The following is a 26,131-nucleotide window of genomic DNA, read 5'->3' as shown; positions in this document are numbered from 1 at the left end:
ACCAGTTATTAGGTTTAAACACTTTTTCACACAGGATTTTTGTGTTTTCCCTCAATAATAAAAAACTTCATTTAAAAACTGCATGTTGTGTTCACTTGTGTTACAAACATGCAAAAAAAAAAAAAAGAAATCAGGACTTTTTCACGTGTGTGTGTGTGTGTGTATATATATACAGTACAGACCAAAAGTTTGGACACACCTTCTCATTCAAAGAGTTTTCTTTATTTTCATGACTATGAAAATTGTAGATTCACACTGAAGGCATCAAAACTATGAATTAACACATGTGGAATTATATATGGAATTATATACATAACAAAAAAGTGAACTGAAAATATGTCATATTGTAGGTTCTTCAAAGTAGCCACCTTTTGCTTAGATTACTGCTTTGCACACTCTTGGCATTCTCTTGATGCCTACTTTGAAGGTCTGTACTGTATATATAATATATATAAACTTTTGGTCTGTAATGTATATATAATATATATAATATATATGCTTGTCTGTCTATTTGACTGGTTGCCTGTATGTCTTTATATTTATAAGTTTAATAGGTTTGGTGCTAAAGCATTTATATCAGTATATAGATCAGTGGATAAAATGAATACGTGACTTTGCATGTTGGGAATGAATTTAGGAGGTGTACGGAGACACATTTGGACTCACTGTTTTGATTTATAAATCTCAAAGGCATGTAATTGTTCTTTCTTTTCTTTAAAAAAAAAGTGGGTCTGAACTATTGACCATTTGTGTGTTTGAATTTTCTGTTTTATTTATAAACAATGTACTGTTTTTCCTGCCCATTATTTCAAACTCAGCATCATCAAAATTGTAATTTTTTTTCTCCTTATTGGTTCTCTAAGTCCTCCAACGGAACGTTGCGTCTCAGTTTCTCACGCGGCACCGGCGAGCAAATTCGATGTTTGAAGAGAGCAAGAAGGGCAATTTGGAGCGCGAGTGCATCGAAGAGCTGTGCAGTAAGGAGGAGGCACGGGAAATCTTCGAGAACGTCCCTGAGACGGTAGCTAGCTTTTATTTTTCCCTCATCCTGAAGTTTTTCCTTATTGTTATCTATTTTAACTGCCATTAGGAGTCCATTTTAAATAAACTTCAATCCTTAAAGCCTTAATCCTGTTTTCCTGTGATGTATTGACACCTCAACTGTAGCTGTATTCCTAATGTGACCTGTGGTTTAAGACAGGAGAGGATTATGGGCCATCAGCAGTGCAATCGTTGGGCACGAGGATAGATAGATTGCAAGATAGACAGACAAGATGGACGCCTGACCATAAGGTTCATACGTTTGCTGTCACTCTTCTGGGAATATGTTCGACTAGATTTTGGAGTGTGCGTGTGAACATTTGTGATCATTCAGCCACAGGAGGGTTAGTAAAATCAGGTTCTGATGTAGGTGAGGTGAGGAGGCCTGGGGTGTAGTCAGCGTTTCAGTTCAACTCTATATCAGAAATCTTTTCCAACCTATGTAAAGTGTGTGTTCACGGAGATGGCTTTGTCATGCTGGAACAAATTTGGGTCTCCTAGTTTAATTAAAGGAGAAATGTAATGCTACAGCATCCAAAGACACCCTATACAATAGTGTTCCTCTAACTTTGTGGTAATAGTTTGGGGATGAACCACATTGGTCTGCAAATTCCCAAAGATAGATAGATAGATGGATGGATTGATGGATGGATGGCCTTGATGTCACCCAAATGAGGATGGGTTCCCCTTTTGAGTCTGGTTCCTCTCAAGGTTTCTTCCTCATAACATCTAAGGGAGTTTTTCCTTGCCACAGTCGTCATGGCTGCTCATCAGGGATAAATACACACCATTCACCCTGACTGTTGATTTCTGTAAAGCTGCTTTGAGACAATGTCTGTTGTGAAAAGCGCTATAGAAATAAACTTGACTTGACTTGGATGGATGGATGGATGGATGGATAGATGGATGGATGGATGGATCATACCCTGGTTGTACATGCAATTTATTGATTTTGACAACACTACAGACTCAGGAATGTTATAGGGTCCACATGCTAGGGATCTTGTTACAATTTCACACACATTATAGGCAGAAGAACAGAACACAAGATATTTACCATCCAATCAAGTTCAGTGCAAAGAGATTTCTGAAAACAGAACCTGGGCACTAAAATGAATGAGCAAGACCTCACAACCTGTCTGTAAACTTTGTGGTCCCTATGAAGTCTGTAAACAGGAAGTGATCAGGGAACAGGAAGTGGCAGTGAGTCTTTAGGGGAGAGGTTGGTCTGTTTCTTTAAGCATGAAGCATTTGATACTTCTTAAATACTTCTGCACATCTGCATTGAATGAATAAATAAATACATACATCTCTATCCATCTATCTAATATATATTTGTGTGTATATAAATGCACATAGTGAAATGTTAAGTTTAAATGTAACAAACAAAAGCAAAAAAAAAAAAATCTTCTCATTGTATGTAAACGTTTCCAGGTACAAAACTAGATATTATTTCAAATCCAACATTAACACAATAGGATTATGATGTGATTATGATCTGATTTCTGATCCACCGTTCTGTTTATCATAGTGTAAGAACAGCTGTGATTACTAAAAGTTTATAATGACAAAGTATTTGTTTCTGTATTTTTTTCAGGAATACTTCTTCCCCAAGTATACAAGTAAGTTGTTCCCAGTCAGTAGCAAAAAAAAAAAATTAGAGTAACATAAAAACCTCTAATGACAGATTCTGGTTGTGCAATTCCCATTTTTGACCATGACCTACACCGTTAAAGAAGATCTTTCTTTATAACTGCACACTATCCGGTGTCACAGATGATTAGAACGATGTTTCTTTAGGAATCTGGTTCCTCTTTTTTAATTATTTTTGGTCATTATTATGGTTATTATGATTATTTTTCTTCACCACCATCACGTCTTCCTCATTTATTAGGGGGAAAAAATTAATTGGGATAAAAATAGGCTAAAAGCTTCTCCTGACACAAATTTATGTATTTCACCAACAGCTTTTTTTTTTCCACATTAAATTTTTTGGCAATAATTATAGTTTTTTTTCCCCAAAATAAAAGTTTATTTCTATTTGCTGAATCTGTAGTGTACAGTTGTGTTCAAAATTATTCAACCCCCAATGCTGTAAATGGTTTTAGGGAATTTAGTGTACATTTGTAATTGTATTCAGAATGAAATCCTACAAGGACTTCTTAAAGAACCATATGCAACTAAAATGACATCAATTAGTTTTGTAATACAGTAGTAAATGTTTCTTTTGTGAATTCTTCATTGACATAATTATTCAACCCCTTAAAGACTACCACTCTGAAGAACAGAGGTTCAATGAAGTGTTTTCAATCAGGTATTGAAAACACCTGTGGATATCAGGGAGCAGCAATAAAGCCTAATAAGCACCAATTAGGCAGCTTTAAAATGACTGTGATACTCAGCTCCTTCTAGACAGTCACTTGTTAACTAGTGCTGTTCTGAGACTATGACCTATACTACAAGAAATGAGAGCAGCACCTTCCCGGTGGGATGGACACCGTCCCGCCCTAACAGGCCAGCCTTGCCCTCAAAAATGCTCCAATTATTAATGAAGCCCACATTGTTTTTGGAGCACCACTCGGACATCCAGCAGTTCAGCGACCATAACCTGCTGTAGGCTACATCGCCACGCCGCATTGGGATGGGGCCAGAGCATACTACAGCATCGGACATTGCCTTCGCTAATTTACACACCTCTATAATGTTACTCTTAGTAACCTCTGACTGTCGGCGTATATCATTAGCTCCTGTGTGAAAAACTATCTTAGAGAACCTGTGCTTTCCTAAGAATCTAAGCTGACCTGCTATGTCCGCGCCCTGGCTCCCGGTATACACATAACCTGTGCTGCTGGTGCCCCTAAAGGTCTAGCTAGTTTCACGTGCCTCAGAATGGAGTCTCCTAAAACCAGAGCTCTTTCAGGTTTCTCAGCGGGTGCTTCACTGAGGAGAGCAAACCTGTTGGACACGAGCGGAGAGGAATGGTGCTCCGTGGGCGAGCCTTAGCGTTAGCTTTGGCTTTGCGAGTATGCCGAGTCGTCACCCATTCGCCCGCTGCGAGGGCTCTAATGCCGGAGTCGGGGAATAGTACCTTCACCTAGGGCATCCAGACTTTCCCTGCAGAACTTGGACTGCTCTCACACTCACTACTTCTCTCTAGACTCTGGATGCGCTCCTCTAATGCTAAGATCTTCTCCGTCAAAGAGCAAACTAGCTTACACTTCTCACAGATAAAATTATCGCTAACAACGGAGAAAGACTGACTAAACATGTCACACTTCACACACTGAGTGAACTGGATGTTCGCCATAATAGAGAAATTACGTACTCTTAATGTGATTACTGTAGTGTTTGTTTGTAGTTCTGGTGAATATCCTTCACTCACTGCTTTCAAACCCTCAGACAGGGAAAAAAGCGCTCTTCCGACAGCAAAAATAGTCGAGACGGAGCCAACGGAAAGTGAAGGATGCAGGAAATCAAAACGATATTTTGATATTTTAAAGCGAAAAAAGTGAGAAAAAACGAGAGGATGTTGTACTAAGTACTAAGATTGAATGTCACTTGGGGGTTGAATAAAACTGATAATGATGTGAGCTCAGAAAAGACATTTGTGATTATTTCATTATAAATGTTATGTTATATTTGTCTGACCTACACGTGCCTCTTTGATTTAATTGTAAGCAGGATGACTGAATGATCAGAATCAATGTCAAACCAACCAAAACAATCAATTTCAGTGGGAGTTGAATAATTTTGAACACAACTGTATGTATGATTACAACAATCATTTGTGAACACATTTTTCTGTAATGAGTATAAAAATCTTTATCACTTACTGAAATCACTACTGAAACTCTTTCCACATTCATTACACTATAAAAGTCCTAAACTGAAATTGATGGACTAAAACAGAAAGATAAATAAAAGCAGTATTGGATGTTTCTTTTATTTCTCTTTGTATGTGTGAACAGGCTTTTTTTTTAAATGTATTTTACCTTTCGAATGTATAAATACAGATTTAGACAGAAACCGCTTTATGACATGTTTTTATTCTGATTATGTAGAGTATAGTTTTGTGCTATTGAATCATAAATCCTATTTATTTTATCAATTTAACCTGACTGACTGTCAAAAGTATTGGGACACCTGACTTTTCCAGGCTTAGATGGCTCTTCAAGCAAACTGTTACCACAAAGTTGGAAGCACACAATTGTAAAGGAAGTATTTGGATGCATTAGCATTTTCCCTTTACTTTAACTAGGACACTCAAACCTGTTCCAGCATGACTGTGGCCTAGAGCTCAAAGCCAGGTTCATGAAGATATGGTTTAGATGGATTGGACACCTTTGGAACACTGACTTCACTCCAGGCTTCCTCACCCTATATCAGTACCTGATTTCACAAACACCCTTGTGGCTAAATGAGCACAAATCACCACAAGCAAACTAAAATCTAGTGGAACATCTTCCCAGAAGAGTGGAGGTTGTTATAAGAGCAAATGGGGACTGAATGTGGAATGGGAGGTTCAAAAATCTTATGGTCAGGTGTCCAAAAACTTTTGCCCATGTCATGTCTATAGATAGCTCTCTTTATTCTTTGTCTATTATCAAAGCATAAACAGCAATGAATAGCAGTAACCATTAATAATAAATAAATATATATATATATATATATATATATATATATATATATATATATATATATATATATATATATATATAAATAGGCATTTAATAAATTTCTGACCAATCAGATTCGAGAATGCATCCATGACTTCCAAGTTTTGCGTTTCAGAGTGTCTGGTGCTCTATCGTGTTTCCAATCCGAACATGGATCCTGGACTTTTTCTGGACCTCCGCACCTGCATTGAAGGCTAGTGAGCTGTATTTGAATGTACAACAATCTCTTACTGCAGTGAGCCTAGAATCACCAACCATGCTTTAGAAAGTAATGGTAGATGAAGTACCTTCTGATGTTCTTTACAGGGATCAATGACCAGTGTTCGCCACTGCTGTGCTCTAAGGAGGGATACGAGCGCTGTGTTGATGGTAAGGGTACCTACACTTGTGTGTGCAAACCTGGCTGGAAAGGGCTTCACTGTGAGGAGGGTGAGTACAAATTTCAGGGTTTCCTTCTATTAAAAAGTATGGAATTTGATTTGAGTTCTAGATTAGTATTTTGTTTCCATACTATTGCCCAATTTGATTTTCTAAAATATACAATGAAATTTGTAAGAATTTGTAAAAAAAAAATATTTTTCATAAAACAATGGCACACAAATACAGTAATGCAGATACACTTTTGTTTTCCAAAAGTTCCCCATTCACACTGACACGTCTGAAAACGCTTACCTGTACCCCCACATGAGCAAAACATTAGACGCTTCAACCCGCATCATTTACGCCTACCATTTATTCACTTTCTGTCCATAACGTCACGGCATTGACTAAAAAGTTGTCACCGTTTTTGAAAGCCTCTGTTTTTAACAGTTCACTCTGGACATTTTTAGATTTATCTACATTGGAAAGTTTTTTTTTTTTAAAGCTACATTTTCATTGACTGAAAACGTAGATGGAGAGTCGAAAATATACAGAAAAATTATGCGAAAACTTATTAGTGTGGAACTGAACAAAAGGTGTGTTTCCGTGGAGTTAAGTGCAGATAATCAGCGGTGCCAATATTTTGGCAGTAGACTGGATTTTAACAGCTGTGATTGTTTTATACGTTGTGAGGTAGCAGTGCCATGACAGTAAAGCGCCCTCAACTGTGTGACTAAACAGATTTAAAAAATCTGATTCCGACTCTAACAAACATCAGAGATTGTAAGGTATATAGTATTGTTATAGATGGGATTTAAATTCATTATTTTAGATGTTAAATATGGTATTAAAAATCTTGAGGGAAAAATCTTTTTTGAGTCTGAGGGGAATCTGCATTTTTAAATCTGAGGGGAATCTGCATTTTTTAGTCTGAGGGGAATCTGCATTTTTGAGTCTGAGTGTCTAGGATTTTTAGTGTTAAAATGTATAGAAACCCTGAGAACACCAGATAAATACATCCAGAAAGAAGAATTAAAGAGAATCATTGGTGATTGTCGATACAAGTTACTAGATGGTCTTGAATGTTTTAGTTTTTAAGAAAATCTAATAAGTATTGACACCTTATTTTTTGTTTTTAACAGACATTGATGAGTGTAAGGACCCAGAGTTCCTTGCTGGTTGTAAGCAGGGCTGCCAGAACACACCTGGGAGCTTCAACTGCTTTTGTTATAGTGGCTACTACCAGCATGATGTGATCCACTGTATAGGTGAGCGCTCGAGTGTAAGCTCATACTTGTATTTTTTTCAGTATATTTTAAACACATACTGTGTATTTATTTAACCTCAATGTATCACAGAGGTCCCTAATCACCAGTTCGCAACCCAGTACCAGGCTATAAAAGAGTTGGTACTGGGTTGCAGGAACGTTCTGGAGACAATGTCTATAGATATAACCCTGTATGATTTTATTGTGAGTTTTGCTTTTTAAAGGGACATTTACATCCAGCAACATTTACTTACAACAAGATCAGCTAATTATTAACATGATCGTTAAACAAATATACCTCGATACATTCAACACAAAACTTCCTGTTGCAACTAGAATTCCTAGAAATGAAATCCCTGTATACACAATTGCACTTTTTAACCATATAGTACACGGTTATGGAAGGGATTTACTTAAAATCGCACTATTCGGTGTCAGATGAGGAAGGGATTAATCACAAGCTTGTCATGAGTTAACTCGTGATTCATCGCAACTTAAGCGTACATTTTTTTTTCTGCTCTAAATGTACCTTTAGTTAAAATTTTTAATAATATCACCATAGACATGGACAAATATGGCTGCTTTATGCAAATGTCTGTTTATTATTAGTGAAATCATACTCAACATAGAGCATTAAGAGAAAAAATTATTGTAAATGTTTTAAAGTAATGATGGTGTTTTAAATCAAGACACCAAATCACATCATCGAGACACCAAACGGAATTTTTGCTATGTTTCCACACGGATGGTTTTAATTGCCGGATGTGTGCAAAATGGCGGATTTCGGTGCTTGAATTGAGACTTGGTGCAAATGTTAAACAAATGTTTAGTGATGAAAATCCATTTTTGGTGTAGTTTCTTTTTAAATATCTAAATAAAGAAAGTTTAAAATGATCAAACATAAATGCGTGCTGCATTAACCGTGCAATAATAAAATTACTACCGTTAAAATCATTTTTTTATAATGTGTGTGTTTGTGTGTCAGAATGGATTTATTTCTATAAATCTGGCCTGTGACAATGTTTATTGTTAAGTTTAAAACAAACACCAGTGAAATTAGCAAGTTAAATTAAATGATTAGTTATAGTGTTTTTATTTTCAAATCTGTTTATTTTTGTATTTTTCCACTCATTATTTATTTAATACAAACCAATAGACGCTTAAAAAAACACACTTTTTAAACTATCATAAGCTCATATCCAGATGTGTTTAATAAAGGCTACATTCGAGAAGAGCCTGAGATTCCCGAAAGCTTTACAGCACAAAGGTCATTGGTAAATGGTAGAGTAAAGGTCACATTGAACTCTGTTTCACTTTTCTCCCCTCTCCACTCTCTCTTCTCCTTTCTCCCCCACTCTCCCTTCTTCTTTCTCTTCCTCTTTCTCTATCACTCTCTCCCCATCTACCCCTCTCTTTCCCTCTTTTCACGACCCCCCCACCTTGTAAAATGATCTGAACTTTTTAGTGCTTTCGGGAAGCTTTTGGGAATCTGGGCTTCAGATGTTTTATTTATTTATTTATTTTTAGAAGGATTCATTACGACAAGCTTGAATAAGTCCGAATCAGTTGGATCAGATTTCTTTTTAATGCAATACTAAAAGTTGCAATAATAAATGTGTTTTTAAAAACAAACAAATTTCGCTGCAGAAATCCATTAAAAAAACACATTTCGAGGCACCAACTCTGTCCAGACTCCGATCCAGTTGTCTTCTCTCTCACTCTCAGCTCTCAGCCAGCTGGGAATGAGTTTCAGCAGCTGTTATGAGAATGCTGGGATCTTTCCTGTAACAGCAAAACACTATTCCGACCAGGCTGTGTGACAGCATGCGCACACACACACACACACACACACACACACACTCTCAAACACACCGTGAAATCCAAGGAAAAGAAAACATCGAAATCAATCACACATGCAAATGTCGACCCCCCCCAGCCAGAATGCAAGCAAACACACACACACACACACACACACACACACACACACACACACACACACACACATAGTGTGGGTGTTTTGTTCTCACTGGGTATAGATCTTATTTAGAAGCAGATCTTTATCTATATTGCATAACAACATTTGCACAATAGTGACCTCTATTTAGCCAGGCACCTCTTCAGTGTAACAGTAAACACACAGCATGTCTGCTGGACATTAACGGATCCTGTTTATAACCCGAACGCGTAATGGTAATGTTGTTGGTTGTTGCGAGAATGAATGGGTTGAACGTGTAACATACCATTACAAAAAATGGGCCACAATGTCTGAAAGACTTTTAAACATTCCATCTCTCCAGATATTAATGAGTGTAGGCTTCACCCTAACCAGTGTCAAGAACCTTCCAGATGTGTCAACAGTCCAGGCTCTTACAAATGCGAGTGCCCTACAGGATACGTGTATAACTTGACAAGCCATGAGTGCGAGGGTAAGAGACTATTTGGCTCTCTCTTACACACACACACACACACACACACACACACACACACACACACAGACCAAATGCTACTGGACTGTTTAAGCATAATTACAAGGGTTCTTCCCACACTATATGGACACAAGAATTGGGACACCTGAGATTTCCAGCCATTTGTGGTTTTTCCCCAAATTGTTACCACACAATTCCCTTCACTTGAACTAAAAGACTCGAAACTGTTTCAATGACAATTCCCAAGTGCACAAAGACAGCCCAATGAAGATATACTTTCCATGGGTTCAGTGGCCTGCTATAGAGCTTTGACCTCAACCCTTTGGAATGAATTAGAACGCTGGACTGCACCCCACGACTCCTCAGTAGGAACATCGTCCCATAAGAGTGTGGGTTATTATAAAAGCAACACGTGGAAATTGTGGAATGGAATGTTCAAAAAGCACATACCAATCTTATGTTTTGGTTTGTCTGCTACAAAGCTTATGTAACAAGTGATGAGAGTAGATCTCACCCAATACTTAATCATTAAATACATCCTTAAGTACTTAATTTCAAATGATGGTGTATTCAAGGTGGAAACAATATGATTATTCAGATCACCTCTAGCTTTTTAATGTTACAAACGAGATCTAGTGAGATCTAGTGGGACGAAAAAGATCTGTATCATGTCATCAATATGGATAAAAACAAGTATAATTGGTTGATCACGATGGCTGAGACTTTAATGTTACAGCATCAAGTGATGCATGTAAGCAATTGCTTATGTTTGCAGTAAGCCACACTGTATCAAAACCACATCGATAAGTCTGTTATATATGTTACACTTAATTACTTTTGTTATTATATATATATATATATATATATATATATATATATATAATGCCCAAGATATTAACTTTATATAAGTGTCTTATATAAAACGATATTTATATCCTCTATATCGTGGACCAGCTGTTTAACACTCAGTGGGCGGAGTTATATAGTTTGATAGGGACCAGCAGTGGCACACTGTGGTGCATGGTGCCAAACATTGTTCATGCCCGGAATTATGGTCGATGTAAAAAAAAAAAAAAAAGAAAGTGTTTTTATTTTCTATAGTAATACAAAGCAAAATCTTCCCCTGTGCAAACAACCAGCCCCATTCCCTTATTCTCTCATTCTCTTATCTTGTAGCCTTCTTCTCGTGCAGGAGGAATGACCCAACCAGCCTAATGGTGGAGCTCTAGCACACCATTTTACATTTCAGTTCCAGTTTGAGAAGTATGAGCTCTAGACACGACATTGGATTGGCTAATTTAGGGCCAGTTTTCAATACAGACCATTTAGCCCCGCCCACTTTTAACAGCTTTGCATAATGTTTTATTCTATTGGCTATTACTGTAATACTATTTTTCTTGTCACAAAATCATTCTTTGACAGCCTTCATGTGGCTAGTAATACTAAGATCTATGAATAATATGGCCGTCACTGTAACTCCTGATTTACGCTCAACCTGAAACACTTTAATCCTTTTGTGTGATTTGTATTGTTAGACAAAAAGTAGACTAAGCACACACTGTTCAGTGTGATAAAGGAAATAATCATTTATGTTTATTAAAAAGAAATCAGCCTCAGGTTTTATTTTCTTTTTATTAATCGGACAAAAATAGTATATTTTAAATTAAATGGTTTGCTAATTATAACTATATAAAACCCTAATTCAGGGTATTTTTTGTAAACTTAGTTTTTTTACAGCAAGTAAAAAAAAAAAAATTGACAAACAACCAAAAAAAACTGCATTCGAGTATGCAAGCTGTAGCAATTTGTGTAAATCAACAATTGTATTCTATTTCAACAAACATGTTTAAAGAAATCTATTTAAAATTTAATACAATTGTTTTGACAGATTTTGTTTATTTGTGAAGATATAAGCCTCTAGAATGTATAATTTTATACAATATTTTAATGTTGCATAAACTCAAAATACAAACATTAAAAACAAGCATTTTAAGCTGCTTTAAATCACGTTTGAAAACAGAAGTTTCTGTTGTAGGAGAATGGAACGGAGAAACGCAGCAAGCAAACGGGCTTAATTAAAAATAAAATAAAAAATATATAGTACAGACCAAAAGTTTGGACAAACCTTCTCGTTCAAAGAGTTTTCTTTATTTTCATGACTATGAAAATTGTAGATTCACACTGAAGGCATCAAAACTATGAATTAACACATGTGGAATTATATATGGAATTATATACATAACAAAAAAGTGTGAAACAACTGAAAAATGTCATATTCTAGGTTCTTCAAAGTAGCCACCTTTTGCTTTGATTACTGCTTTGCACACTCTTGGCATTCTCTTGATGAGCTTCAAGAGGTAGTCACCTGAAATGGTCTTCCAACAGTCTTGAAGGAGTTCCCCGAGAGATGCCTGGCACTTGTTGGCCCTTTTGCCTTCACTCTGCGGTCCAGCTCACCCCTAAACCATCTCGATTGGGTTCAGGTCCGGTGACTGTGGAGGCCAGGTCATCTGGCGCAGCACCCCATCACTCTCCTTCTTGGTCAAATAGCCCTTGATGCCTTCAGTGTGAATCTACAATTTTCATAGTCATGAAAATGAAGAAAACTCTTTGAATGAGAAGGTGTGTCCAAACTTTTGGTCTGTACTGTACATGGGTGTACAAATGCATAAACATTCACAGAAAAACCACAACAGTCAGTAAAAATGTAGTTTACTGCTGCCGATATTTGCTGCTTTTAGATTAAGTTTGTTAGCACTGTTTTTATTAAATCCTTCACTGATTGCACAACCTGGTGCTCGCGAGTCACGACGGAACAGATCCAATGCGACTTTGAATAATAGCACTTGTACCGTTTTCACATCATGAGGATTATACAGTTTTTACTCACCGTGCTGATGTTTCGCCTTCATCAGTGACACAATTTTTACATGCTCGTGCATCACTGTGCTACTTCCATCCCACACAAACTCCACTTTGCAGAACTTCCAGGTACAGTTTTCTTTGTTGCGTTTAATATAAAATGCTTCCATGCCTTGGATGACTTGGAACGCACACTTTTTTCTGCTATTTTTCAACAAGATTTTGGAGTGTGGTTCTGGTGATTTGTGCTCATTCAACTACAAGGGTTTTTAGTAAAATCAGGTACTGATGTAGGTAAGGTGAGGAGGCCTGGGGTGCAGTCAGCGTTCACATTCATCCCAAAGGTGTTCAATAGGGCAGAGGACAGAGCTTTATAGCAGAAGATCTACTCCAACCCATGTAAAGCATATCTACATGTATCTGGGTTTGTGCACAGGGAACAGGTTAAGGTCTCCTAGTTCAAGTGTAGGGACAATTTCATGTTCCTGCAGCTTTGCAATAACAGTTTTTGTCCATACAGTGTATATTAAAACAGATGCTTGCAGGTTTTACACCAACCTTTACTCACATATGACTTATTTTCAGTGTAATTGTCCCATAAAAGCACAGCTGAGGATTGTGTGTGTATCTTTTGTGTGTTTTGGCAGACATAGACGAGTGTGAGCAGGATTTGTGTAAGGGTGAGTGTGTAAACACAGTAGGCAACTACTCTTGTTACTGTGATGGACGCGAGAGGCTGAAGCTGGCAGAGGACGGGCACTCGTGTGATAAAATCTATGAATGTGTCCCGCTCTACAACCACAAGTACGGGGAGATCCTCTACCTGGGAGAGCAGTTCACAGGCCTGGCCATGATCTACCTGCACTTTCGCTTACAAGAGAATAGAAAGTGAGGGACGTCTTTGCTGTAGAAGGGCATCAATAATTAAATGATTTTTATTAATGTTTACCTTTTTTTTTTTTTTTTTATAACGCTTTGAATTTACTTTGTCAACAGGTTCGCAGCCGAGTTCGACTTCCGTACTTTCGATCCGGAGGGAGTGATGTTGTACGCCGAATCGTTGGAGGACTCATGGTTCTTGTTGGGATTGAGAAACGGCCGCATTGAAGTTCAGTTCAAGAACCGGAAATCTGTTAAGGTCACCAGTGGAGGCAAAGCCATCAATGATGGCCAGTGGCATGTGGTGAGTGTTGATCTACTGTTTAACTAATGTTTTGGTGGTGTTCAGCGGTCAGTGATTCATTTATTTCCCAAAAATGAATAATAATAAAATAAAACCCAAATGCAAAATGCAGAATACATTCATTGAGAATCCAGAGACTCATTACAGGCTATAGGAAGCATCTGTTATTTCTGTTAAAGGAGGCACTACTAAATATTGATGTGATTTTTTTTTTGCTAGGGTGCCCCAATTTATGCACCTGTTTATGCATATTGCATTTTTCGTTAATCCAATAAACCTCATTTCACTACTGAAATACTACTGTGTCTTTCAGTCAATTGGTAGATCAAAATGAAATTGCTGATCCAAACACCCAAATATTTATAAATGAAAATCCTGGACATTGTCAGAGGTTCCCAAACTTTTGCATACAACTGTATATACAGTACTTTGTAAATGTTTCAGGCAGGTGTGAAAAGCTGAAAAGTAAGAATGCTTTCAAAAAATATATAATGTATTACCAACAGTAACCTTGGAAACGGTGGTCCCAGCTCTTTTCAGGTCATTGACCAGCTCCTCCGTGTAGTTCTGGGCTGATTTCTCACCTTCCTTAGGATCATTGAGACCCCACGAGGTGAGATCTTGCATGGAGCCCCAGTCCGAGGAAGATTGATAGTCATGTTTAGCTTCTTCCATTTTCTAATGATTGCTCCAACAGTGGACCTTTTTTCACCAAGCTGCTTGGCAATTTCCCAGTAGCCCTTTCCAGCCTTGTGGAGGTGTACAATTTTGTCTCTAGTGTCTTGGGACAGCTCTTTGGTCTTGGCCATGTTAGTAGTTGGATTCTTACTGATTGTATGGGGTGGACAGGTGTCTTTATGCAGCTGATGACCTCAAACAGGTGCATCTAATTTAGGATAATAAATGTAGTGGAGGTGGACATTTTAAAGGCAGACTAACAGGTCTTTGAGGGTCAGAATTCTAGCTGATAGACAGGTGTTCAAATACTTATTTGCAGCTGTATCATACAAATAAATAGTTTAAAATCATATATTGTGATTTCTGGATATTTTTTTTAGATTATGTCTCTCACAGTGGACATGCACCTACGATCACAATTTCAGACCCCTCCATGATTTCTAAGTGGGAGAACTTGCAAAATAGCAAAATAGTGTTCAAATACTTATTTTCCTCTCTCTCTCTCTCTCTCTCTATATATATATATATATATATATATATATATATATATATATATATATATATGGGGTAGCACAGTGGTTAAGATGTTGGGTTTCTGATCTGATGGTTGTTGGGAGTTTAAATCCCACCATAACTCAGCTACTGATGACCCTAAACCCTCAACTGCTCCGTTGTATGAATGAGTCGCTCTGGAAAAGGGCTTCTGTCAAATGTTTTAAATGTAATTTTATAATATATCGGTCTGATGTGTTTTAGATCTGAAAAGGAGAACATGTGTGGTCTTGTTGGGAAAACATAACCACCAAGCTGAAAGTGAAAGTTTCTGCAGTTCTCCTTGTTTTAAACACTTGACTTGGCTCGTTTTGATTCTTAGGAAACAAAACTGAAACTTTGGAAAAAAAAACTATTGTTCTAATGAATTTTCAAGAGTTATGGGAATAGATACAGATGTGATTAATCTGATTCAGGGAAGTCAGTAGCTGCAATTATTTTCAGCACCCACTGTTTTAAGGATGTTAAAAGTTTGTTTATATTGCATATTAAGTACTAATTAAAACAGAGTATTCATGACCAAGTATCATTTCAAGAAACCCAAAAAGAAAATAACAACAAATGTAATATCCTTTAGCATTTTTTTTATTGTTTTAATGATTTATAATCACACTCTTGTTGTCACCCAGATGAGAGTGGGTTTCTCTTTTGATTCTGGTTCTTCTCAAGGTTTCTTCCTCATACCAGCTGAGGGAGTTTTTGTTTGCTGCAGCCACCCCAGATGTGCTCAATGTGGAAATATAAACATAATGAAGTTATTGAGATTTTAGTTCTATAATTCTTACATTCTATAAAGCTGCTTTGAGACAATGTCCATTGTGGATGGCGCTAAAGCAATAAACTTGAATTGAAAGGAAATTAAAGCCAAAGAAGAAAAGTGAGTTTTTAACAAAGATTAAAAGTAGCCAGATTTGAGACTGAACTTATATTAAAAGGCAAATTATTTTACATCTTAGTAGCAGCCACAGCAAAACAACAAGTTAAACAAGCCAATGGGTGATGAAAATGAAGCTGTAATAAATCGACGAGGTTTTGGGAGCTGAAATAATGAAAGCTTTTTAGACAAACATTACTATTTACTATTAAGTGCAGCGAAGCCAAAACAGAGGTTATTGGTTCTCACCTATATTGTCCATTGTACATTTCACCACTGTGTTTTTGGGAACAGATATCAGTGGAGGAGCTGGACAACAGCATCAGTGTGAAGATCAGTAAGGAGGCCGTAATGAGTATTAATAACCCTGGCAACCTGTTCATTCCTGTCAATGGCAAACTGGAGGCCAAGATTTACATCGCCGGCTTGCCGAATCGCATCCGCAGCGATATTAAACAAGTATGTCTTTCACTAATATACATACAAACACTGTGTAGTAGACTATAGTATGTAAACTGTACCGAACACTACTTTGGGTTTTAATGGTAGGAATTAAATGCAAGCATGCTGGGAATTAAATACATTTAGGCAGGGTTTACAATGTTAACATTTGAAGCATTTTATGTAAACTTTGTTTAGCATCCATATAAATGTTTTCTTTTTCCAAGTAGCTCTTGAACATCTGGTTTGTGTATGTGTGTGTTAGATCAACCCCAGATTAGATGGCTGCATCCGGGGCTGGAACCTGATGGACCAGGGGACTTCTAAAGTCAAGGAGTACATTCAGGGGAAAGAGAGCAAGCATTGCTTTGTGTATGTGGAGAAGGGATCCTACTTCAGTGGTGATGGAATGGCCCAGTTTAACATTGACTACAGTGAGTCCCACAGTGGTAAAATGTGTGAAGGTTACTAGGCTACATCTGTTGGTTCCCCGTGATTTAGAAGCAGATACTGATACTGTAAAACCAGAAGCTATAGTCATAGGTCATGGCGCAATCTTAGATACTGGTTTGCCCATTCATATGCATGTTTGTCTCTATAGGAACAATGTCTGGCTTTGATCTATGCTAATTCTACTTGAAGCTAAGAAACTAGCACATGCGTCAGTAGTCTTTAGATTATGAAGAGAGAGAGAGAGAGAGAGAGAGAGAGAAAATCCAGTCCTCTCCAATAAATAAATAAATAAATAATTACAACAATAAATACAAATAAATTAAAACCTAAAGTATCCATAAAGTGTTCTGCCTTGTTCTTTTAAACCTGTAAAAGTTCTTACAAGTAAAATAAATTGAACCTTTATTCAATTTGACACACACTGGGGTTTAAAAGTCAGACTACCTTGAAAAACTGATTTTTTATTTTTTTTTATTTTCAACACTGGAAATAAATAGAATGCAAAATGTGGCACAATTACTAGGCCACTGTTTGAGGGGAAGCATATTTGTAAAATGACTGTTTTCCAGTGTCATAGTCTTATTTTTACTGCAGCTATTTTTCCTCTCAAATTTTTCAGTTACAACTTACATTTCAGAAAAACTATGAGACGTCTCTGGACTATCATTAATACCAGTTCTTCTACACAAACCATGCACTTTTTAAAGTAGAGCTACAGTAGGCAAAATATGACTCTATTAAAAGTAAAAGTGCTCTTTAAACTTGAGTAAAATACATAAGAATTTGCTTTCAAGTGCACTTAAGTATCCAAAATACTGATTTTATTATGATTATAATGTTCCTATTTTAAGACTTTTGCTTAATCAACTCAGTTTATGTGAAAATACTGTTACTCTTAGCACACTGATCTATTAATAGAATAATTATATAAATTATTATTGATATTAATAAGTGAAACACTGAGTGATCTCTATTAAAATGATCATGAACCCAAAACTTTCTACTAAAAAAAAAAAAAATCAGTAAATAAGATCACGTGTGTTGTGGCGAGTTCGAGTCGAGTTTCCTCCATCGTTTATTCCTCTCTAAATGTTCTGCTTGCTGTTGAACTGACGCTGAACTGTATGTTGGTGATCAGTGGAAACACCAAGCGCCAATCAAAACCAGTTTAAAATGGAACGCTCGCTCGAACCTGATTGGTGGATCGCTGCTTGTTTCAACAGTTATGGTTTTATCCTCATAAATAAAAAGGAACGACTGGTTTTGTGTAATGTAGTTAAGTAAAAAATAAAATATTTGACTTTGAAGTTAAAGTCTCACAAAATGGATATACTTTAGTAAAATACAGAAACGTGAAAAAATCTACTTAACGAATTACATTTACTTTGTTACTGTCCACCACTGCTTGAGAGGATGAAAGGAAACTCCTGAAAAAGAAGGTTTTGTGCTCATGATAATTTTGAAAAAAAAAATGACATTTAATAAATCAGTGTTTGACTCATTCATTTCATTTCATTAATAGATTGTTACATGCACTTGAATGCAAATTATTGTGACCGTTCAAAGAGCACTTTTACTGGAGTAATATTTTACCTACTGTATCTCTACTTTAACTCAGGTACATGATTTGTGTACTTCATCCACCACTGAAAATATCTACTGTTCTATTACATCCACTCAGTTTGTGTTGTGTGTTTGCCTTCTAGATGTTGACGGTCAGTGGAGAGTCGATGTGGTGATGAGCATTCGCCCGTCCAGTACCACCGGCGTTCTCTTTGCCCTCGTGAACAATGACACCGTCCCCCTCATGGTCTCGGTTTTACCTCAGGAACCTTACGATGCGGTAAACCATCTTCTTCGGGACCGTTCCATGCAATGATGCGGTTCTTTTCCTGGTTACAGCGTTAAACACCTCAACACATGCACCCTCCTTTACATTTCACTTCTCTCACACAGTACCTGCAGGTGTTTTTGGGCAACATTCCTGTTGCAAGGCTCGAGTCGTTGATGCTGTGCTACCCAGAACGCTTAGAAGTGAAGCTGCACGTGTCGGCTCATGAGCTACAGATCTCCGCCAACTCATCAGTGGTGTCCTACACCGACAAAGAAATCCTCAAACAGGCTCTAGCCAAACTCAATGGCACCATGCAGCAGCCAGTCCTTACTTATATTGGAGGACTGCCAGGTATCGTCTACATCGCGTTCTCATTATACTTGCTTTGATCCTGAGTAACTTGGTTATATAATATATATGATGTAATATGAGTTGCACCAGTCAGGCATAACTTTTGACCACTGACAGGTGAAGTGAAGAACACTGATTATCTCTTCATCATTAGGCAGCAAGTGACCATTTTGTCCTAAAAGTTGACGTGTTAGAAGCAGGAAAGAATGGGCGAGCGTAAAAATTTGACAAGGGTCAAATTGTGACGTCTAGACGACTGGGTCAGAGCATCTCCAAAACTGCAGCTCTTGTGGGATGTTTCTGGTCTGCAGTGGTCAGTATTTATCAAAAGTGCTCAAGGAAGGAACAGTGGTGAACCGACGACAGGGTCGAGGCTCATCGATGCACGTGGGGAGCGAATGCTGGTCCGTGTGGTCCGATCCAACAGACGCGTTACTGTAGCTGTTCTTGCTGAAAAAGTTAATGCTGTAAAATGATCAACAGGTCACAACTGTTTTGGCAGCAAAAGAGGGACCAACTCAATATTAGGCAGGTGGTCATAATGTTATGCCTGACTGATGTATAAGCAATACAGTATATTCTTATATGCAGTAGAAAATGTATTATATTCTGGATTGAAATGATTGACCTCAAAAATGAATGGCTGGATTGCTTTCTTCAGATTTTCCTCCAGCACAGTTAATGCTCAGTGCCTTGCTGATCTTTATAATGATCCACATAAAAAAAAAAAGCTATATAGAATATCACTGGCATTGCTGTAGACTGTAATGTTAGAATTTGCTGTAGCCATAATGTGGACTGCAATTGTGGACTGCAATTTAAATTACTTTAAAATTGTATTTCAAATATGTCCAAGGGTTTGCCCTACCTCCTTCTGGAGAACAATTTTCCTAGAAGGTTTCTATGGCACTTTTTTCGCAACCTCTGAAATATATTTTGGGAATTCTGAAATGAATTAGGAGGCTCGGTAGTTTTGTTTTGCAAAATATTCAATGCAAATTAATCTTTCGCGAATGGGAATTATTGTAGAACCCGTTGTTTCTCTTCGAAGTAAGAGGGCATTTTTTATTTTTATTTATTTATTTATTTATTTAACCAAGCTTCATGCTTATTTTATTTTGGCTTTTAACAGTGAGTGCTTTTGTGTTTTCTCACTGGCACACACACACAGACTCAGCACTAAGCACAAAAACCCAGCATTCGTCCCAGCTCCGCTCTGTCTCTGATTCGTTGCGTTTTCTAAAGGCAAAGAAGACGCAAGTAAACATAACCTGACCACCTTAAACTTAAAAACCGTCTATTTATTATTTTGCGCTTCTTCCCCAAACTGTTAGCACAATGTTTGAGACACACAACTGATCTCATCTATTTATAGTGACATTTAAGGATGTGGAATGTCTACGTAAGAAGTTGGTTCCCGTTATCACATACTTGAGAACAACTCTAAACAATTGTTCATTCCGTAATACATTTTTTTTGCTTTCTCTTCAGTTTCTGTTTTGAAAACTTTCCCTTGCCAAAAAAAAAAAAAACTTTAGCTTTATCTTTGACTTTTACAACTCCTTGACACTGGCATCATGTTCTGCTTCATAATGTCAGAGTACATGCTGGAATCCATGTGTCCCTCAATAATTTGCAGCTCCCCAGTACCAGCAGCACTAATGCAGACCCAGACCATGATGCTACCACCACCATGCTTGACTGTAGGCAAGACACAATTTTCTTGGTTCTCCTCACCAGGGCATCACCACACATACTGAACACCATCTGTTCCAAACAAGTTTGCTACACCAGGTGTTTGTATATTAATAGGACAATAGTACATATTTACATATATATACACACAACTGTACAATTGCTTGTCTTCAGGGTGGGACAAGGCCAAAATAATAAACAAAAAATGTCTGAGTTTAGAAGCTTCCATAAACTGTAAGAAAAGAAACAAAAATACAATAAAGCTTTCGTAACTCCCTACTACAAACACAGAACAATCCCCAACCCAAAGGAAATGGCAGCCACAAGCCCTACTGGCAGTGAACTGTGTATATGTAAAGTGGGATCTATATACAGAAAAGGTAACCAATTCCAAAAGGGCAGGGAAAATTCATGTTCAAAATACAGGCCAAAGTCGAAAACAAGAACAAACATATACCACTAAGCCAAACAAAATCCACTAAAGCAACACACCAACTCCACGGTGTACTCAATTTTGTTGTTATTTAGACAATAACAGGTGTTAGTTATTTTCAGAGGACAGTAAATCTGTACTGATGCACAAACTTCACATTGATGACTCTTAAAATATACCCAAGTTTCAATTCTATAGTATTGTCCCTGGAGAAGATCTAATAAAATGGTTGCTGAAATGCGAGGGTTTACTTTTGTGATGTGTTAAATAAGCATCAAACAGAAAACTTTGCTATATTAATAATTACGTCCATCATACAAGGCCCAGTGTAAAAGCTTTTATAGGAACACATTAATGTATAGACCTGGCTGCATGATGCATTAATTGCCTTGCAGCTGGAACACATCTCTTTTCTTAGGTTTGTTAACATTATTGCCAGTCAGATATGAGAATTCACTGGTGCTGTAGTATTAATAGGTCAAAATATTGGGACACCTGACTTTTCCAGCCATATATGCTTCTTCTCAAACTGTTTCCACAAAGCTGGAGGCACACAATTGTCACAAAACGGGATGTTTTCTTTTTGTTGTCTTTTCATTCACTTGAACTACAAGATCCAAACCTGTTCCATCATAAGAATACTCCTTTTACAAAGCCAGCTGAAGATATGCTTTGCATTGGTTGGATTTGAAGTTTTTTAAAGGACTGCGATTGAACTATAAAGCCTATTGAGCATCTTTGGGATGAATTGGAATGCTGACTGCACCCCAGGCCTCCACACCTTAAGCAACATCAAGCCCTGACTCTACTAACACTGTTCTGGCTGAATGAGCACAAATGGAACATCATCTCAGAAGAGTCGAGGTTTTATTATAACAGCAAATGGAATGCAATGCTCAAAAAGTGTGTATATATAGTAAACTTTATAGTGTGTGTATATATTGCCAAATGTTTGTGTACACTTGGTCATAAGTGTGCATTTCTCATTTAGTCCCAGTTTGCTCTCATAATTCCCTCCACTCTTCCGTTCCACGAGTTCCACTAGATTTTGGTGCGTTCTTGTGGACATTTGTGTTAATCAGCCACAAGGGTTAGTAAAATCAGGTACTCAGGTAAAAAATCAGGTAAAATCAGGTCATACATTGTATTATACTGTTTATCATTGTATTATACTGTTTACTGTTTACATGCTGTTTTTGCACCTTCGACTGCTGCTGTATTTTTTTGCACTACACTGTTTACACTCACTTCTGGGATATAGTTTATATTTTTGTATAGTTTTTACAGTTTTCTCGTACAGTACTGTATAATCTAGTATACAGTAGGTTTACTGGTCGGCGCTATATAGGGTTTTGTGTCTTGTCTTGTGTCGTCTGTCTGCACTGTCTGTCTGCACTGTTTGCACCAGGTTGCACTCTATGCAATTTATGTAACTTGTGTTTTAGCTTAATGTTGTTTTGTTGTTTGTTGTTTAGACTAATGGAGGTAAGGAGGCCTGGGGTGCAGTCAGTGCGCAATTCCATCTCAAAAGCTTGAATAGGGTTGAGTTCACAGCTCTATAGTCAGAAGATCTTCCACTCCAACCCATGGTAACAACATCGAGCTCGCTTTGTGCATGGGGCGTCGCCATGTTGGAACAGGTTTGGGTTTCCAAGTTGAAGTGAACGCAAAATGTTATTATCCAATGTCCTATACATTTGTGTGTCTCCAGCTTTGTGGTAACAGTTTGGAGAAGAACCAGATATGGCAGGAAAATATTTCCCAATACTTTTGTCCATACAGTGTATATATGTACATCTACTGGAGTGCAAGTACTACCAAGCTGCCTTTATAAAATCCAGGAGCAAAACCTTTAACATTCTTTGCTTCGATGTTTTGCATCATGGCTGATCCAACACTCCAGTTTCCTGAGTCTGGAGCTTGTATATATATGAACAAAAGAATTGTACTTTCTTACTATAATATTTTCACATACTGTACACTAAAGTGAAGAATGTTTATAATAAGATCATTAATGAGAATGATTTACTAATTCATTTATTTTTTCCGAATGCTGGTTGAAAAGGACCACTTGTGTTTCCACAGATCAGCATTTAATAGAGCTGCAGACAGACAAGCCCTTTTTTTTATTTATTTATAAAGAGCCACCACCCATGCCTTTTCTTAATGATTATAAATGCCTATAAGTATTTCTGTCCAGCAGTAATAAACAATCGTTATTTACTGAAGATTTTTATTTTAAATCCAACAACTGTAATATCCGATTCTTTAATAATGCATGTAGTTTCCGTTCATTATTGGTCAGTCAGCATGGGATTCCTCCGAGGCCATTCCACAGGTCATACAGCTGAAACTATGACAAGGCAAACAAGACTTTAAAATGATGGTACTGGCGAAACACACACAAATTTTCCATCCAGTTTGTACGCCAGTGCGTTCATTTTGGTACTTGTTTCTTGGTGCTACTTCAGTTTCGTAGTTCTCCAAGCAAAACTTGGACGGCGAGGACGCCTTGGCTGGCTTGCGTTTGAAGTCACTGGAAAATTTGTGCAAATTCAGGGTGAAATGAGTAATATAATTAAATTTCACTTGTATACTGGAAAAGTGCAGGACTCCTGCAGACTGAGAGAAGAATGTTTCCCACAAATTTCAGAGCTCAGCCTGGGAACACTGGTGTAGTAATGATAAAGGAATTATCTGTCTATAATAAAGGCCAATGACAATCACACACAGACATTTTCCTGTACTGAGAAAAGGATTGAACCTGAATTCATTTGAACCAGACAGATTTGTTTTTCAGTAACTTGTGATCTTGCATCACCAATGAGACATGCAAAAATGATCATCTCAGCCTGATGTGCATGAATACTGGAGTTAATTTTTTTTTTAACTCTAGTATTGTCTTATGAGAGCTACATATGAAAAAGCTTTTAGAAAAATTTGTGTTCGTTTATATATGTATATATATGTGTGTGAGTGTGTGTATATGTATGTATATATATATTTGTTTTGCACATATTTCAAACTGCCCCAGACTTCTGCTATATAGAAGTGTATATGTTTACAGGTTCCCCTTTTTGTGTACAATTTTCTTATTTTGCACACTTTATTGTATAACATGTTTTGTGCGTATTGTTTTTAGTCTTGCGCTGTTTGCACACAGTTGCACTATGTAGCTAGTCCTTAGCTCTGTGTTCTGTATGGATTTCTATGTTTTATGTAGCACCAGGGTTCTGGAGAAATTTTACCGTGTGCTGAGTCAGCTATAAAACTTTCTTTCGGCTTCTCCCGTTAGGGGTTGCCACAGCGGATCATCTGCATGTTTTGATTTGGCACATGTTTTTACGCTGAATGCCCTTCCTAACGCAACCCACCCCATTTATCCGGGCTTGGGACCGGCACTAAGAATGGCTGGGGTTGGTTCCCTGACCGGGGATTGAACCCGGGCAGCAGTGGTGAGAGCGCCGCATCCTAACCACTAGACCACCAGGGACCTAGTTAGCTATATATAGTTAAAATGACAAAAGCTTCTCGACTTTATAACCAAAGGTTTGCTGACATGCGACCATCACATTCGTATGTGGTTCTTTACAAAGCCGTTGCCAGAAATTTATCGTTACAGATTCACTAGAACTATGAGGCCCAAATCTTTGCCAGCATGACAGTTCTTCTGTGTACAAAGCGAGCTCGATGGAGTCATGGTGCACTAAGGTTGATATGGAAAAACTTCTCATAGGCCAATATCCAAATTCAGGTGGAAAGGCAAGGAATCTAAGATGAGCGGAGGTTTACAAATGAAAGTAAAAAAAATACAAAATGGGGAATAAATCTGGAATTGAATATTCCACAAGGGTAAGATGGTTAGGTCTACTAACTTGTGGTATAGTGTATAATCCATATATTCAGTATAATAGCTTCAGATTGTATACACAGGCAGAATTTGACAACAGGGACACAAAATCTTTTTGTCTTCGCTCCCGGTAGCAGGATCCAGTTGGCTAAGCTTGTAGTTAGTATTATGTAATTCGCAGTAATTAGCGTATCTTTTGATAATGTATCAAGAGTTAAGTGTAAATTTTAATGATCTCTTAATGATCTCTCTCCAGATCTTCCCCTGTCCTCCATGCCAGTCTCAGCCTACTACCATGGCTGCATGGAGATCCACGTGAATAAGCAGTTGCTCGACTTCGATGACGCCGTCAGCAAACACAACAGCATCAATTCTCACTCGTGTCCCCCGGTTTCCCCCCCAGAGAGTACCTCCCACCACTAATCAAGAACCCAAGCCTAGGATGCTCTATATCTTGTGGTAAATAGAGTAATAGAGTATGCCGAGAGAGAGAAGGTGAGACACAGAATAGTGTGGGGTTCGTTACGGATTCTCCTACACCTCCACTAAACCACACGAACCTCCTGTTACAAAAACTATTGTACTGAACCTACAGAGGGCATTCCTATTTGTATATTTCCTTGATTGTAAACGCATAGCTTCTGAAGGATAGTTTCACTTGGTTATAAAAATAAAGTACGGAAATTTACACCCTCGTTAGCATTTATAGGCGTTTCGATGTGACACGTGAAGATGTGCTTGTCATGGGTCTTCTATATTAGAAATCATGGACATTTTTAATTTTATGTTTAGATGCGTTTTTTTGTTGTTGTTTTTTTAGTTAGAGATGCTGTTCAATGTAAGAAAAATGATTTAGTAATTTTAATAAACTTATCCTAAAAAATACTTAACAGACGTCTTTATTTGTTCATTGAATGAGGAGAAAACATCTGTGCACCATCCTGCACCACAGAATGGCTACTTTTGTCATGGTATATGTAAGGAGTAAAACACAATAGGGCATGCTGTTGTAGGAAAACAATCAACAAAGGCTTGGTGTGATGTGACCCGATATGAAGCGGAGTTACTGTTACCACCTCAAAGTTGATTAGAATGTGCTGGGAATAAAGTTCATCATATACTGCAGAAATGTACCAAAGCAAACATATTTTATGA

General features: G+C 37.5%; 1 protein-coding gene across 1 annotated transcript in view; it reads left to right on the top strand.

Moving 5' to 3' along the window:
* pros1 (protein S) overlaps window positions 1-25,861 on the top strand; it is a 29,607-nt gene extending 3,746 nt beyond the window's left edge. Inside the window, exons 2-14 of the mRNA XM_046838389.1 lie at window positions 864-1,021; window positions 2,639-2,663; window positions 5,833-5,910; window positions 6,024-6,146; window positions 7,220-7,345; window positions 9,642-9,770; window positions 13,280-13,520; window positions 13,629-13,815; window positions 16,214-16,378; window positions 16,626-16,794; window positions 18,520-18,656; window positions 18,770-18,998; window positions 25,233-25,861. Of these exons, the coding sequence (XP_046694345.1) occupies window positions 864-1,021; window positions 2,639-2,663; window positions 5,833-5,910; window positions 6,024-6,146; window positions 7,220-7,345; window positions 9,642-9,770; window positions 13,280-13,520; window positions 13,629-13,815; window positions 16,214-16,378; window positions 16,626-16,794; window positions 18,520-18,656; window positions 18,770-18,998; window positions 25,233-25,399 (1,934 nt within the window). The 3' untranslated portion in view covers window positions 25,400-25,861. The remainder of the gene's footprint in view (window positions 1-863; window positions 1,022-2,638; window positions 2,664-5,832; window positions 5,911-6,023; window positions 6,147-7,219; window positions 7,346-9,641; window positions 9,771-13,279; window positions 13,521-13,628; window positions 13,816-16,213; window positions 16,379-16,625; window positions 16,795-18,519; window positions 18,657-18,769; window positions 18,999-25,232) is intronic.
* Window positions 25,862-26,131: the final 270 nt, after the last annotated feature.

The sequence above is a fragment of the Silurus meridionalis genome, chromosome 24, assembly GCF_014805685.1.
Source record: "Silurus meridionalis isolate SWU-2019-XX chromosome 24, ASM1480568v1, whole genome shotgun sequence".
NCBI lineage: Eukaryota > Metazoa > Chordata > Actinopteri > Siluriformes > Siluridae > Silurus > Silurus meridionalis.
The sequence above is the reverse complement of the archived record's forward strand: the minus strand, read 5'-3'. Positions and strand labels throughout refer to the sequence as shown.